Genomic DNA, 17,753 nt, shown 5'->3' with positions numbered 1-17,753 from the left:
AAACAGTAACTGAAAAACTAACGAAAATAATAATTAGCAAAAATAAATAATCGTGTTCGTGATTTAATAAGCTCTCATTCTGTGCTCTCATTCTCTTCTCATTCTGGTTTAGGGAAATAGATGGCGCTTCATGCACGTGAGCTGCGTCCTATAATCACAGTGAATGCGTTTTTGCATTTAAAAAACAAGATGCGTGCTATGAAATTGGAAATAACTATAAAATATGAAATGGGAAATAATAATAATGCACACCTTACAGCGCACGAACATTTAAAAGTGTGCTTGACGTGCGAGAACGCGCTACATGTAAACGTTATTCTTTGTTATATTTTCCTGTCAAAATAACGGAGTTCCTTTGGAATTCTTCGGCTTTTAAGAACTGCCGGTTTCTCTGGTAGTGGGCGGAACTAATGCGCAAACGAAAATCTCATTGGCTGGCGCTCACCTATTATCTTCCCTGTTTTGATTTCAGCAAATCAATTTGAGCAAACGCAGACTACGTGATTAATATTCATGAACCCAACAGTTTATTAATCCTTAGTGCGTTTTATATTGACAAATATGCATTCATACTTGGTTATTCTAATTACTAATTACTATACTCATCATCATATAATATTAAATTATCATAATATTATATTATAATGCTTGACTGACTGATACTAAGTGTCAGTAGATAAATAGTGTAGATTAATGTACAATGTTTTATAATAATAATTTATTCTTTTTAGTGTCCATTTAATTAATTTAACATTTAATATTGGGGGCATCCAAAGTTATTTGACATTTGAATTTTTTTTTAAAAGTAACGCAATAGTTACTTTCCCTGGTAATTAGTTACTTTTATAATGATGTAACTCAGTTACTAACTCAGTTACTATTTGTGAGAAGTAACTAGTAACTATAACTAATTACTTTTTAAAGTAATGTGCCCAACACTGGCCACCACTAATATATATATATATATATATATATATATACAACAGAAATATATTAAATGAATTAAACTATAAATTTAAATTATAATAAACAAACAATTATATATTATAAAAATAGAACGAGAAACAATAAATGCATTAAACTATACATTACAATTATAGCAAATGAATAAATCATATAAATGAAAAACTTCAAATAATGAATAAAACACAAATATAACCAATACATTAAATTATAAATTAAAATGCTCCATCGGGACAAGACCGCAGGAATCAGATAAGCCCTTTACACAATCTGACATGGCTGCGGTTGGAATTGAACTGCGGGTTTCGTCTGGCCAGAGGAGAACTGGCCCCCCGACTGAGCCTGGTTTCTCCCAAGGTTTTTTTCTCCATTCTGTCACAGAGGGAGTTTTGGTTCCTTGCCGCTGTCACCTCTGGCTTGCTCAGTTTGGGGACACTTAATTTCTAGCGATTATCGTCGATTTGATTGCACAGATACTATTTAAACTAAACTGAGCTAGACAAGGACATCTCTGAATTCAATAATGAAATGCCTTTAACTGAAAATTGAGTGTTTAATCTTGTACATTACTGACACTCTATCCTCCAATTTGATACTGTTAAGTGCTTTGACACAATCTGTATTGTTAAAAGCGCTATATAAATAAAGGTGACTTGACTTGACTTTACATTTAGAGAGCCATCCTGGAACAGGTTTCCTAATACACAAATCCCCTTCATGTGCCATGCTTTAAAGAGAGGTGAACCTATACCAAGAACAAAATCCTGATTCAAATCAATTGGATTTAACATACATATAGTTTCACCTCTCCCCAAGAAATTGGAGATCTGTCGCTAAACATTAATAGAACTACTATATAAAGTATTGGATTTTTCCTCACTGTCTCATCATACTTATATGGACAAGCAAAGCTCCAGACATAGAGTGGGGAGCAGGCCCAGGAATCCAAACTAGGACACAGATCATAGTAAGACCAAAACCACTCCCAAATGAGTCTGGCATGGCAAGCCCAGTTGTAATATAAAATGTTTGGCATAGCTAATCCACCCAACTCCACTGGCATCTGCAGAGATTTAAGCTTTTGTCTAGGCTTTTTGCCATTCCATATAAATCTATAAAATAAGCTTTCCAGCTGAGTAGAGACTTTCCTGCTTAACCATAAGGGTAACATCTGAAGATGTTACAATAATCGAGGGAGAATATTCATCTTGATTAAACTTATCCTACCAAGCAGTGAGAGAGGAAGAGCTTGCCAGCGATTTAAATCTCACAATATGAATAATCGGGGCAAAATTGAGTTTCCATAGTTTATTCAAATCAGTTGACACATTAATCCCGAGATAAACAAATCCAGATTTCGACCATTTAAAGGGGAAATTAATTAAAGATTCAGTATTAAAATTACCTAATGGTAATGCTTCCGATTTACTGAAGTTAATTTTGTACCCTGAGATTACGCTAAATTCATATAGATAATTCAGGTGATGATAAAAACAACAGGATATCGTCTGCATACAATGCAATTTTGTGCTCACCACCCCTGATTGATATACTCTTTATTCTGTCTAATAGCCTCTGCTAGAGGTTCCAGAGCCAGCGCAAACAGGGGAGGGCTCAGCGTACAGCCCTGTCTGGTGCCCCTAGCAAGTGGGAAAGGGTCTGACTGTAGACCATTAGTAATGACACAGGGCATAGGGGAATGGTAGATAGTTTGAATCCATTTTAGAAATTCACCCTCTATACAGAATCTCTGCAAAGACTCGAACAGGTAGCCCCACTCTACCTTCTCGAAAGCTTTCTCTACATCTAAAGATACAGAGATCGCCTCAGAGTGTTGTTGGTTGGTATACTGTATAACAATGAAGAGTCTCCTTATATTTGTGATAGAAAAACGCTTCTGTATAAAGCCCGTCTGATCTGGGTTTATGGTTGGAAAGAACCACCTCAAGTCTTCTGGCCAGCAACTTAGAGAGTATCTTGGCATCAACCCCAATTAAGCTAATGGGTCTATAAGAGCTACAAGAATCTGGCGGTTTATTCTTTTTAAGAATTAAAGAAATATTTGCAAAGTTTAAATTGGGCAGAAGCGGACCATTTTTCAACGAATCTGCAAACATTTCAGTAAGTGATGTTACTATTTCTTTTCCTATTTCTTAATAGAATTCTGGGCAAAAACCATCTGGCCCGGGGGCCTTCCCTCCCCTTAAAGAGTTTATAGAGTAAAGGACTTCCTCTGCTGTGATTGGCCTACAAAGGTCCGCTTTTTCTTCCGCTGTGAGAGAGGGGAGTCTAACGTTATTAAGAAAAAGGTTTGTCCTTTGCTCTATCGAGTGACATTCTGATGAGTAAAGATTTTGATAATATTATTTCATGATTTTATTAATGTATTTGTTTTCAAACCTAAGATCCCCAGAGGGATCCCTTAAGGATGAGATTACATTAGTCTCTGTCCTCCCCCAGCCATCCACGCAAGCAGACGACCAGGTTTATTCCCTAACTCATAAAGTCTGTGTCTGGCAAAGAAAAGAGATGGTTCAGCCTTCTTGTTTAATAACTAATCTAAAGACAAACAGGCTGCATTAAGCTGTTGGGACACACCTCTGGAAGGTGACAATTTGAAATCGCTCTCCAAAATCGTAATTTTCTTTTCAAGTTCTGCTATATTTTTCATTGCTGCTTTCTTTTTGGCTGATGTGTAAGATATACAGTATCTCACGGAAGTGAGAACACCCCTCACATTTTTGTAAATATTTTATTATATCTTTCCATGTGACAACACTGAAAAAATTACACTTTGCAATGTAAAGTAGTGAGTGTACAGCTTGTATAACAGTGTAAATTTGCTGTCCCCTCAAAATAACTCAACACACAGCCATTAATGTCTAAACCGCTGGCCACAAAAGTGAGTACACCCCTAAGTGAAAATGTCCAAATTGGGCCCAAAGTGTCGATATTCTGTGTGGCCACCATTATTTTCCAGCACTGCCTTAACCCTCTTGAGCATGGAGTTCACCAGAGCTTCACAGGTTGCCACTGGAGTCCTCTTCCACTCCTCCATGACGACATCACAGAGCTGGTGGATGTTAGAGACCTTCCGCTCCTCCACCTTCCATTTGAGGATACTCCACAGATGCTCAATAGGGTTTAGGTCTGGAGACATGCTTGGCCAGTCCATCACCTTTACCCTCAGCTTCTTTAGCTAGGCAGTGGTCGTCTCGGAGGTGTGTTTGGGGTCGTTATCATGTTGGAATACTGCCCTGCGGCCCAGTCTCTGAAGGGAGGGGATCATGCTCTGCTTTAGTATGTCACAGTACATGTTGGCATTCATGGTTCCCTCAATGAACTGTAGCTCCCCAGTGCCGGCAGCACTCATGCAGCCCCAGACCATGACACTCCCACCACCATGCTTGACTGTAGGCAAGACACACTTGTCTTTGTACTCCTCACCTGGATGCCCCCACACACACTTGTGGGCTTTCTTGTGCATCATCTTTAGAAGAGGCTTCCTTCTGGGACAACAGCCATGCGGAACAATTTGATGCAGTGTGCGGCGTAATGGTCTGAGCACTGACAGGCTGACCCCCCACCCCTTCAACCTCTGCAGCAATGCTGGCAGCACTCATACGTCTATTTCCCAAACACAACCTCTGGATATGACGCTGAGCATGTGCACTCAACTTCTTTGGTCGACCATGGTGAGTCCTGTTCTGAGTGGAACCTGTCCTGTTAAACCGCTGTATGGTCTTGACCACCATGCTGCAGCTCAGTTTCAGGGTCTTGGCAATCTTCTTATAGCCTACACCATCTTTATGTAGAGCAACAATTCTTTTTTTCAGATCCTCAGAGAGTTCTTTGCCATGAAGTGCCATGTTGAACTTCCAGTGACCAGTATGAAAGAGTGAGAGCGATAACACCAAATTTAACACACCTGCTCCCCATTCACACCTGAGACCTTGTAACACTAATGAGTCACATGACACCGGGGAGAGAAAATGGCTAATTGGGCCCAATTTGGACATTTTCACTTAGGGGTGTACTCACTTTTGTGGCCAGCGGTTTAGACATTAATGGCTGTGTGTCGAGTTATTTTGAGGGGACAGCAAGCTGTATACAAGCTGTACACTCACTACTTTACATTGTAGCAAAGTGTCATTTCTTCAGTGTTGTCACATGAAAAGATATAATAAAATATTTACAAAAATTTGAGGGGTATATTGTAATTACATCGGTGTAATTATATCTTACACCTCAGCCAAAAAGAAAGCAGCAATGACTCCCTTTTGCCGACTCCCATAAGACTGACGGAGTGACTTCAGGGGCTTTATTAATTTCAATAAAGATTTTCCAGTGTTGTTTGAGAAACTGCATAAATTTAGGACAGCTCAGTAATGAAGGGTTCAGTTGCCACTGTCTATTGTATAGATCTCTATACGGAGGACAAACAGTCATTATAATGGGAGAGTGGTCAGATAAAGTCCTAATACCGATGGAGCAGTCCACTGTTCTGTCTAACAATTCCTGTGATACTAGAAATAGATCGATACGTGAAAATGTTTGATAGGGCTGAGAGTAAAAAGTATGATCTTTCTCCCTCATATGAGCTAACCTCCAAACATCAAACAATTCCAGATCCTTGCAAAATTCTAAAAGCCTAAGACTTTTCTTTAGTCTGATATCTCTTGGAGGAGACTGATCTATGGATGGGTCTAGAACGCAGTTAAAATCCCCTCCCTACCAGTTAAAAGTATGAGAGAACATGAAAATGAAGAAATGTCAGCCAGTAGCTTAGAAAAAAATTGAGGCTCATATACCGTGGGAGCATAGATGCAACCAATCAACACATGCTCCCCATATAGAAAACCTGAAAGGAGTACGTAGCGACCTTCATTATCTGTAACTGATTTTTCAAATTTAAAGGAAAGATTTTTATGGAGAAGAATGGCAACTCCCCTACTATTGGACTAAGAAGGAAAAAAAAACCTGGCCGACCCAGTTTCTACACAACTTTATGTGCTCTGTATCAGAGAAGTGGGTTTCTTTAACAATGCAATCTGACATTTCTCCTTCTGAAAAAAAGAAAGAAATTTTTGCCTTTTAACAACATGGTTAATACCTTCTACATTAAGGCTAATAAATTTAAGATCACTCATAATCAGATTTTACCAAAATATTGAAATAGTCTTAATAATACTGAAATCCAACTATGAAAGGGATTGGAAGGAGTAGTCTGATCCATTAAAGTTGAAGCAGAGGTTAGGAGGGTAGCGCATCACAAAATGGACTCCTCTATGAATGAGCTGACCGCAGACGTCGTTGTATGCCCGTCTCGTCTCCCTGACCTTGACTGACAGATCCTGTGTAATAAAAATGTCACTGCCCTTATAAGTAAGATGATCCTTCTTCTTAGCAGCTGCCAGAATTTTAGCCTTGTCCGAGTAGTTGTGAAGCTTAATCAACACAGGGCATGTGCCGTTGGGTTTGAGCGGACCAGGTGTTCTATGCGCCCGGTCAATTTTAACAGCGCCATGTTTGCTTTCAATTCCCAGCATCTTAGGCAGCCAAGTCTGGAAAAATTCAACAGGTCTGCGACCCTCCGCGCCTTACTTCAAGCCTATGATGTGAATATTGTCTCGCCGGCTGCGATTTTCAGCGTCCTCTGCTCTCTCCATGAGGGATTGTACAGTTTTTTTCCAGTGCCTCTATCTTGTTGTGAAGTTCCACCACTTTATCTTCAATCTGGGAAACGCGACTCTCCACTTCCGTGATACGTTTCGTGTTATCCTCTAAACGGGTTGTAATTGAGTCTAAGGTCGACTCAAAACGAGCAAATTTCTCGTCCAGGAAGGCACTTAAATTATTAGTAAACAGCCTGTGCTAGGCTGGACTGTTCGACTGAGGAAGCGCCATCTTTGTTACCTTGATTAGCGGCCGATTGGCCTTTTGATGTCATGAGGCCCCGTCTGGTTTCTTGTTGGGAGGCCACAGGACCAGTTCCTGACAGGCTTAGGAGTAAAAGCTGAGAATTAAAGTGAAACAGCCACACAGTTCAATGTGAAAAATACAATGTGACTCTGGTAGACAGGTATTTTCTATGCAGTTGTTTTGATAGAGGGAAACAAGATACATTTCTATCATTTGTTCTCATACAAATTCTTCTTTAAAAAACACATTTTGTTTTTGACCACTCAATATGTGTACAATTAAACAATTTACTCTTGGAGCCAAATTGAGATCCATATATCTCTGGGACTGAACCACACAGGGCCTTAAAAAGCACAAAAGCTGTCACTGGGGCGGTATCCTTTATTTATTTTTTTATTTTTTTACAAGGGTACATATTAGTACTTAAAATGTACATATTAGTACCTCAATTTTACATATTAGTAGCACCCCAGTGACAGCTTTTTTTCTGAGAATGCATGTACCTAGTCAGCTTACCCCTGCTATGGGATGAAATTAGTTTTTTTTTTTTTTTTAAATACATGCCTAATTATCCATAAACTTGATAAATGTTGCAAATGTATCTTGTTTTGATTAAAAGATAGTTAACATTAAACATCAGCCAGCGAAACCCTAAGAATTCACAACATTTCTTACAGTAGTGCTCTCATTATAACATTATGTAAGCCTATATGACAGTAGTTATTAATGTTCTGTATTTCTGTTTTGAGCTGCGCATGCTGAAGATGACCATAATGAAGCATTTGCAGCAGTTTTTTAAACAATGGGATTTAACTCATCATTTATCTCGTATAGAATACGCTTCGTTATTTATAGACCCTTTTTCTGTTAGTAAACAATGTGACGTTTTTCTGTGGGCGGGGCTTAGCTGGAGGCAGAAAGATTCCACTGACCGCTTCACTAACGCTAGCTATGAAGTTTGTTTACCTTGTTTTTTTAACAATGGCTGGAGAAAATCCGATTTTACCTGCATATGTAAGGTCACTCACTGTGCAGGACCATTATTGTTATTTAAATAAGTTAACTTTAACGGACAAAGTCAGATTGGCCGACCCTATGCTCATGGATGGACGATCTGACAGGATGTTACCTCTGATTGAGTGACTCGTTAGAGAAACCTGACGAGTAGTAAAGAAAAACTCACCTGTGTCTATCTAGTCATGAAGATGTACATTTCAACTTCAGCAGGCTATTTTTACAGCTAAACATTACGTGAGAGTGAACTGCATGGGCCAAAATACAAAAAGTTAAACATTCAATGTGATGATATATTATTTGAAGATGTATGTAACTTATCATGGCCAAATAGTTATTTTAAAATATATACATCCTGTAAATTATGTAAGTTAAATTTACAATACTTTACATACAGTACATTTAAAGGAAGATGTGAATATTTTCTAGAAATAAAAATTCCAGAAATTAATTTTGAACTTTCTGTATTTGATTATTCTTTCTTACTGAGTTCTTAGAAAGTCCAGCCACTATCAATCACAACAATTACAGATGATTAAGCATATACATCGTCAGTTTGTTGTTTTACACACATGCACACAGACATTATTTCATAGTTGTGAGATGCATAAGAAATCTTTAGACACGTAACACAAACCATAATCCATAACAACAAAAGACAATACTTTATTTAACCTTTTCTGATAGGAAGTGTGTGCTGCAAACGCGAGAATTTTTGACGATAGTTTCTGTCAAGTCCGCTCGTTTTATCGCGTTTAACCACAGCTGTCGTCGTTTTTTTTGTCTGCGAGTGGCAGCAGGTATGCGTTAAAATTTCAAATTGGAGCCAGTACTACATAGATTCTTGCATCCAACATCACAATAAGATGATATTTTAAGCTCCTTGTGTAGCCGAATCTGCGCTGGTTTGAATAGGCCGCCTCCAGTTTTCCGTTTGTTTTGCCTCCAGCTAGCGCTGTGACGTAATCGTGACGTCGGCGCAAAAAGGGTCTATACAACATAGCCTATAAGTCGTAATATTAACGTTATCTGCACAAAATGCCCCAAATGCAGAAGTGAACGTGTCTGCACAGCTCTGAATGAACTCCTTTGTGGACGCATTCTTCACACAACAACGTGCAGAAACACAGCAACTAAACTCTAAAAATTCACTGCCTTTTATTATAACAGTGTTCTCATTAAAAAGCATTCATGAGAATGAAAAAGTCAGGCTGCAGTGGTAAGATTTGTGTGCTCAACAGACATGACTATGATCAGCAGTAGTCTTTTCATGCAATGGGAGTTTATCTAAATATAACGTTATAATCAACAATTTTCATGATTCGTTCTTGTCATCTGTTAAAGCAAAAATGAAGTAAATGCTTTCAGAAGAGTTCAATAAACCAGAACTGCGTAGCTTGTTCATGAAGATGCAGGATACCAATAATCAATAATCCAGTCTTGAGTATATTAATGCATGAACTAGCCATTCTGCATTTGAAACGGGTAACATTTTCCATAACTTGACAATGTTTTGATTTTTAAAAGACTAGTTGCTGATGACACTTAGGTCTTTAACTGTAGGAAGAAGTAACAATACATCCTTTTAAATGCAAAACCTATGTGTACAGCATTTTGGTCCAATGAATAATATCTCTGTTTTAGCAGAATTTAATAGAGGAAAATACCGCTCATCCAGTATTTAATGTCGTAAACATGCTCTGTTAACTTGGATGAATTAGACATTTTTACATGGTCTAGAAGAAATATATATCTGGGTATCTTCAACATAGCAATGGAAACTAATCTCATATTTTCTAATATTTTTTCCAAGGTGCAGAGTGAATCATGAAAATAGCATGTATAATGAAAACATTATTAAGATTGGTATGTTTTGGAACGTGTAAAATGTGCTGATCGATCATAAAACAAATAATCAGAATATCAAATTGCCTAATTATTATGCAAAAACTACAATGTCCAGACGAAAATGTTTTTTTTTTTAGAAAGTTCCTGCAATTGAAAAAGGCTTTTATTAAAATGAATAGATCCAGTTGTTTAAAGTTGTTGTGAAATACTTTATAAACGCACATCTGTCACCCTATTAAATCAATAAATGGTTATTATTAATAATAGTAGTAGTATTTGCTGTGTGTAATTTTTTTTTTGCAAAGTGTATGATGTAACCATTTTTATAAAATAAGTAAACCCCATGAAACTGGTTTAAAGTGATTTTAGAAAAGCAAAAGGTGTTTTAGGCCCCCCAACAATGTCCCTTAGTTGTTCTAAAATAACTATAAACCACAAATTGCTGGGAAATTGCTAAGCAGCTGCTGTTTGCTGTGTTGTATTATGTAGGATTGTATTTGTCCACAAGACTCAGAAGGGCTGGTCTTCCATTACTGGGCTCTGTTTGATGGTCACGCTGGCTCAGGAGCGGCAGTGGTGGCTTCCAGACTGCTACACCAACACATTGTGGAGCAGCTCCAAGGTGTTCTGGAGGTCCTGACTAACTTGGTGTGTCTTCCTCCAACTGTATTGGGTGAAGAACCCAACTACCATCCATCCCCAGGCACACAAAGGGTTCTCACCCGGGCTGCCTCCCTACGCGTTGCCACTGGTGCCCCTGGCTCTCCCTGCACCCCTCCAACACGGTTCTTTGTGGAGAAGAAGATCCAACATGAAAGCCTTGTGATTGGTGCCTTGGAGAATGCCTTCAAGGAAATGGTGAGGTCCAGTTCTGTGTAGTTTCCACAAAATTACTGGATGTAGTTTGAGTTTGGTTTGAGTTACTCTTTTCAACAAAAAGGAGTTTTCCAGTTCCAGTGATATTAGAAAAGAGAGAAGGAAACCGCTGTATAAAATGTAAATATTTCAAATATATGTTATCACATATTTAATAAATATTTTAAATATACAGTGCTACTTGAAAGTTTGTGAATCCCTTGCAGAATCTGTGAAAATGTGAGTAGATATCATCTCTATCTAAAGAGAGATCATACAAAATGCATGTTATTTTTTATTTAGTACTGTCCTGAGTAAGATATTTTACATAAAAGATGTAGTCCACAAGACAAAAAAAAAAAAAAATAGCTGAAATTATTAAAATAACCGCATTCAAAAGTTTGGGAACCCTTGGTTCTTAATACTGTGTGTGGTTGCCTGGATGATCCACGACTGTTTTTTGTTTTGTGATGGTTGTTCATGAGTCCCTTGTTTGTTCTGAGGAGTTAAACTGAGCACTGTTCTTCAGAAAAATCCTCCATGTCCTGCGGAATCTTCAGTTCCTCTTCAGGAACTCGAGCTGCGTACGAAGACGCTAGGGGAACGCCCTCAGCGTAACCGGCTCTGAATACAAATGACATCTGTCCAAATGGATGGGCGAGACGTCACGGGCGAGGTGACGTAATGACCAGCTGGTATAAAAGCACGTGCGGTGCAAACCCGGCGTCAGCTTTCTGTCATTCAGCTAGCGCTCTGTGTGTTGTCAGTCCTATTTGGTGTTGTCTGTCTTGTTTTGATCAGGATGTCTAAAAGCCAGTTCAAGGCTAGACATCAGGGCAATGAAAGCAAATCACAGTACAAGCTGTGTGTTCCTCCCTGCGAACGTTATTTGTGCGCAGGTGATACACACAGCTTGTGTGTGGTTTGCTTGGGAGCGAGACATGCGGAGGCGGCACTGCGAGAGCCTCCCTCTGCGTGTACTTCGCTCCCGAAAGGCCCTCTTCTCTAAAGAGGGTTCTTTCGTCAGTGTTCCCCGCGGCGCTGGCCCCGCTTTCGCCGAGGCGGAGCGGCGGCAGCGCTCGTGGGGTTCGCAGTGGGATCTGGCGCAGGGATCGGAGACGAGCGAGTCTCTATCTCCGCCCTCGCCCGTCAGATCCCATGACCGCTCCCTGAGATTGGAAGCCCGCCAGGCGGATACTTCCCCTCGGGCGGCGGCATCGGCGCTTCTCCTGTCTTCCTCCGAGGAGGTTGACACGGGAAACGTCGAAGACATTGCATCCTCTCTTTCGCCCCAGTATGAGGAGCTTGTGGAGGTGGTCACTCGGGCCGTGGCCAAATTAAATCTTGTCTGGCCGCCCGAGTGTCATGTCGAACCGCAGAAAGGCAAGTTAGATGGGCGCTTTCTGCGGTTTAAGACTCCATCTCCACATCGGAGCCTGCCTTTTTCCCCCGACCTTCACACTGAGATGTCAAAGTCGTGGGGAAAACCTTTCTCGGCCCGCCTCTTCGTCCCCTCTTCGGATTACTACGGTAATGTGATGGGGACGAGTGAGTGCGGTTACAGAGCGATGCCGCGTGTAGAACAGACGCTTGCGAGCTATCTGTCCTCTAGCGCGGCATCGTCTCTGAAGGCTCCGACCCTGCCCACCAAGCCGTTGCGCACTTCATCGACGCAGGTGGACAAGGGATACGCGGCAGCAGGTCAGGCTGGTTCATGTCTGCACACTATGGCGGTGTTGCAGGCATACCAGGCTGACCTGCTCAAAGAGCTGGATGAGGGCGAGGGATTTAGTGCGGAGGATATCACCGAACTCCGCAAAACCGCTGATTTGTCTCTCCATGCCACCAAGGATCCGCTATGAGGGTATGAGGGTAGCCCCCACTGGGGAAGGACGGCGATCACCGCAGTACTTGGTGCTCGCCTCGCCCCGGTACCCTCAGGAGATCGATCTGCCAACCCTGCCACGTACGGTGTTCCAGGGTGCAGCGGTGGACAGTCAGTGGGTAGACACCCCCTAGTTACACGTTTCCTCCCCGGTGCACTGAGGCTAAAGCCCCCAGTACGGTCCCGAATTCCTCCCTGGGACCTGGCTGTGGTGTTGGATGCTCTCTGCAGGCCTCCCTTTGAGCCTATAGAGGAGATATCTGATCGCCATCTCACCCTGAAGACTGTATTTCTTCTGGCAATTTCTTCTCTGAAGAGAGTTGGGGATTTGCAGGCCCTCTCTGTGGCCCCTACTCACTTGGACTTTGCGCCTGGCATGGCCAAAGCCTTTTTGTACCCTCGTGTAGGGTACGTCCCCAAAGTTCCCTCTGTCACACCACAGCCGGTTGTACTGCAGGCCTTTAGTCCTCCTCCCTTTCGGGAGCCAGACCAGCAAAAGCTTAATTGTATGTGTCCACACTGGACACATACGTCCACAGAGCTGCCCTGTGGAGAAGGGCGGACCAGTTGCTTGTTTGCTATGGTCCCCCTAAAAGAGGTCTCCCTGCTTCCAAGCAGACCCTCAGTCTGTGGATAGTGGATGCCATTAACATTGCCTATGAGTCCTCTGACCTCCCCTCGCCGATGGGAGTCAGGGCTCATTCCACTAGGAGTGTGGCGGCCTCCAAGGCCTTCCTGGCAGGTGTCCCAATTCAGGACATCTGTAACGCTGCGGGATGGTCTACGCCCCTGACCTTTGACAGGTTTTATGGCCTGGACATTTGGGCCACTCCAGGCTCTTCCGTCCTTTCGCCCTAGATGTGCTCCGCGGGGATACACACTGGGCAGGGATTGGAAAGTCTGGCAGCGTGGATATCTCGTTCCCCTAGCGTCTTCGGACGCAGCTCGAGTTCCTGAAGAGTAACGTCTTAGGTTACGTATGTAACCCCAGTTCCTCGAGGGAACGAGGCGCTGCGTCCCGATGCCACACTTCCGGCATCCCTGCCAGCACTAGCTTCGTTCCAGAGGCTGATGCCGGTTTGCACGTGCTTTTATACCAGCTGGTCATTACGTCACCTCGCCCGTGACGTCTTGCCCATCCATTTGGACAGATTTCATTTGTATTCAGAGCCGGTTACGCTGAGGGCGTTCCCCTAGCGTCTTCGGACGCAGCGTCTCGTTCCCTCGAGGAACTGGGGTTACATACGTAACCTAAGACGTTTTCCAGCATCATTTGAATATTTGAACCCTTTTCAGCAGTGACTGTATGATTTTGAAATCCATCTTTTCACACTGAGGACAATTGAGGGACTCAAATTATTATAAAAGGTTCAAACATTCACTGATGTTCCTGAAGGAAACACATTAAGAGCCACTGTAGGGGTGAATACTTTTGAACAGGATCTTTTTTTTCTTATTTTGTAGAAATATATATATTTTTTCCATTTAGTACTGCCCTTCGGAAGCAACAGAAGATACTTGAATGTAACTTTTGAATGGGGTTATTTTAGGGCTGCCACTAACGACTATTTTGATTTCGATTAATCTATCGACTAATTTATCGATTAATCAATTAATCTAAATGATTAATTTACCACAAAAAAATCAACAATTTTACTTAAGAATATTTTATTAAACTATATTTTATTAAACCAAATGAAAATTTCTATGAAATCCTTTTTTTAAAGCAAAAGTTAAGTGCAACAGAGTGCAAGAAGCAAGTGTCCATCTCATGGTCCAAATCACTGAAATCAAAGTTCAGTATTATAGTGAAAGAATGACAACATATCCACGTGTTCTAGTCTACTAATAATAAAATTTTAATCAAAAAACACTTTTTAAAGGAGTATTTACCAGAATTTATTTAGGGGGAAAATGTAAATGTGCAGTATTTCAGTATTTTTTTTTTTTTTTTTTTTTTATAAAATAAATTAATTGGAGATGCTTTTGGTTATTAAAATTTAATGGAACCATTAAAATGGAATCCAGAAAATAATGGAAAACAGAATTTGGTAAAGATAAAACTGTAAAACTCAATTAATTAGATAGGATTTTTGGTTAATAAAATTTAATTTAACCATTAAATCAGAGTATAGAAAAATGAAAATGAAAAAAAAAAAACCTGAATTTGGAAATAAAACGGATTTCATAGGGCCCTATAATTATAATATATATATATATATAATTTTTTTTTTTTTTTTTTTTTCTTGTGGCAAAAAAAAAAAGATGTAATGTAAGTGAACAATAGCCTTTAAAATGACTTAAAATACATATATAATAGCAACGAGGCAATAATAGTTCGTTGAAATAAAGTACCAAAAGCAAGAAATCATATGGTTTTATTGAACAAAACTGTTAAAATACATTATGTATTATAAACAATAGAGCTAATGTAGATTACGCATTACAACAAAAGCCTGCAGGGGGCGCCAGCGGCCTGATGATTGTTTTTACAAATTACTGTGCGATCTAATCCTTGTTTAATTTTGACCAAGCATCATTTAATTCAAATGTCCACTTAATCTTTAATATCTGGCCATTTCTTTAGGACAGATATGCTATAGCCATTGTAATTAAATTAATATGTGGACATCAAAACGTGTAAACTCAGAGTGAGGGTTTGAGCTTTTATTTTGAAACCGCAATGTATTCTCCTGTGTTTGCGTAGACTTATAAATGATTTACCTTACAAATCTGATAAAATGGCGCATGTACGCATTTTGTATGATCTCTCTTATTTTGTTAAAATTACATTTTCACAGATTCTGCAAGGGGTTCACAAACTTTCAAGCAGCACTGCACAGGTGCATCGCAATAAATTAGAATGTCGTGGACAAGTTCATTTACTTCAGTAATTCAACTCAAATTGTGAAATTCGTGTATTAAATAAATGCAGTGCACACAGACTGAAGTAGTTTAAGTCTTTGGTTCTTTTAATTGTGATGATTTTGGCTCACATTTAACAAAAACCCACCAATTCACTATCTCAACAAATTGGAATACTTCATAAGACCAATAAAAAAACATTTTTAGTGAATTGTTGGCCTTCTGGAAAGTATGTTCATTTACTGTATATGTACTCAATACTTGGTAGGGGCTCCTTTTGCTTTAATTACTGCCTCAATTCGGCGTGGCATGGAGGTGATCAGTTTGTGGCACTGCTGAGGTGGTATGGAAGCCCAGGTTTCTTTGACAGTGGCCTTCAGCTCATCTGCATTTTTTTGGTCTCTTGTTTCTCATTTTCCTCTCGACGATACCCCATAGATTCTCTATGGGTTTCAGGTCTGGTGAGTTTGCTGGCCAGTCAAGCACACCAACACCATGGTCATTTAACCAACTTTTGGTGCTTTTGGCAGTGTGGGCAGGCGCCAAATCCTGCTGGAAAATGAAATCAGCATCTTCAAAAAGGTGGTCAGCAGAAGGAAGCATGAAGTGCTCCAAAATATCTTGGTAAACGGGTGCAGTGACTTTGGTTTTCAAAAAACACAATGGACCAACACCAGCAGATGACATTGCACCCCAAGACTGTGGAAATTTAACACTGGACTTCAAGCAACTTGGGCTATGAGCTTCTCCACCCTTCCTCCAGACTCTAGGACCTTGGTTTCCAAATGAAATACAAAACTTGCTCTCATCTGAAAAGAGGACTTTGGACCACTGGACAACAGTCCAGTTCTTCTTCTCCTTATCCCAGGTAAGACGTTGTCTGTGGTTCAGGAGTGGCTTAACAAGAGGAATACGACAACTGTAGCCAAATTCCTTGACACGTCTGTGTGTAGTGGCTCTTGATGCCTTGACCCCAGCCTCAGTCCATTCCTTGTGAAGTTCACCCAAATTCTTGAATCGATTTTGCTTGACAATCCTCATAAGGCTGCAGTTCTCTTGGTTGGTTGTGCATTTTTTCTTCCAAACTTTTTCCTTCCACTCAACTTTCTGTTAACATGCTTGGATACAACACTCTGTGAACAGCCAGCTTCTTTGGCAATGAATGTTTGTGGCTTACCCTCCTTGTGAAGGGTGTCAATGATTGTCTTCTGGACAACTGTGAACCAAACTGAGAGACCATTTTGAAGGCTCAGGAAAGCTTTGCAGGTGTTTTGAGTTGATTAGCTGATTGGCATGTCACCATATTCTAATTTGTTGAGATAGTGAATTGGTGGGTTTTTGTTAAATGTGAGCCAAAATCATCACAATTAAAAGAACCAAAGACTTAAACTACTTCAGTCTGTGTGCATTGAATTTATTTAATACACGAGTTTCACAATTTGAGTTGAATTACTGAAATAACTTTTCCATGACATTCTAATTTATTGAAATGCACCTGTATATTGTTTTGAAATTTGGATTTACTTTAAGGCTTCACTTTTTTAAACCATATTACAATAATGAAGAACAAGTGGGGAAAAAGCAGTGCTTCCTCGATACAACTTGGATGAGAAAAAAAAAAATTGTGTGTAGTTAATGTGAGGGAGAAACCAGTGCTTAACCCTTATGTACTGTTGGGGACGTTTTCGTCCACTATGGGGTGCTGTTGAGTCTTAATTTGGCCACAACTTTCTCTGTGTTTCAGCAAATGGAATGATTTTTGGTGACAAATCTTATTTTTACACATATTTTGGGAAAATGCTTTGAAAATTTTCAAAAACTCAACCATACACTGTGGGCAAATTCACTACCCTTTCGTTATGTTCGGGATGAAAACATCCACTAAATTAAACTGCTGTAAAAATGTATCAGATAAATATTTTTGTTCTGTTTTTTTTTTGCATAAATCTATTAATCATTCTCAGTCCTGATCAAAACTACTAAATGTTTTTAAAAAATACAGGATTTTTACTCTTTAATTGCCAAGTTCATAAATGATGTCACTGATTTTGGGAAAAAAACACACAAAATGACTTATTTTCAATATAAAAAGTGATTGTGGACTAGATTTTTTTATCTTTGATCACAGTCTTGGGCATGTCAGAGATTAGTAGCAACATTGACTTTCATGCATTGTTAGTTTTTGTGCAGCATCAGATTTTATTTTTTTCTCCCTCATTTACTGTTCGTGGCTATTTTTGCTTCCATTATAACAACATTTTTTGATTGCAAAGCCATGACACCATATAATTATGCATTCTTGATTGTTGGTGGTTTTCCCTGTTGGGAAGAGGTAAAATTTTTAATTTTTACTGTTGATCACCAGGTAGCACCATTAAACCTTTAGATAGGCCTGTGCAAA

The 17,753-nt window shown here is 39.9% G+C and overlaps 1 protein-coding gene across 2 annotated transcripts in view; it reads left to right on the top strand.

Moving 5' to 3' along the window:
• Nucleotides 1-17,753, top strand: part of LOC131539287 (protein phosphatase 1H-like) — a 121,908-nt gene that overhangs the window by 9,370 nt on the left and 94,785 nt on the right. For both annotated transcript variants that reach the window (XM_058773759.1, XM_058773758.1), the window contains exon 3: nt 10,237-10,605. In XM_058773759.1, the coding sequence (XP_058629742.1) occupies nt 10,237-10,605 (369 nt within the window). The remainder of the gene's footprint in view (nt 1-10,236; nt 10,606-17,753) is intronic.

This window comes from Onychostoma macrolepis, chromosome 04, assembly GCF_012432095.1.
Source record: "Onychostoma macrolepis isolate SWU-2019 chromosome 04, ASM1243209v1, whole genome shotgun sequence".
Taxonomy (NCBI): Eukaryota; Metazoa; Chordata; class Actinopteri; order Cypriniformes; family Cyprinidae; genus Onychostoma; species Onychostoma macrolepis.
The sequence above is the reverse complement of the archived record's forward strand: the minus strand, read 5'-3'. Positions and strand labels throughout refer to the sequence as shown.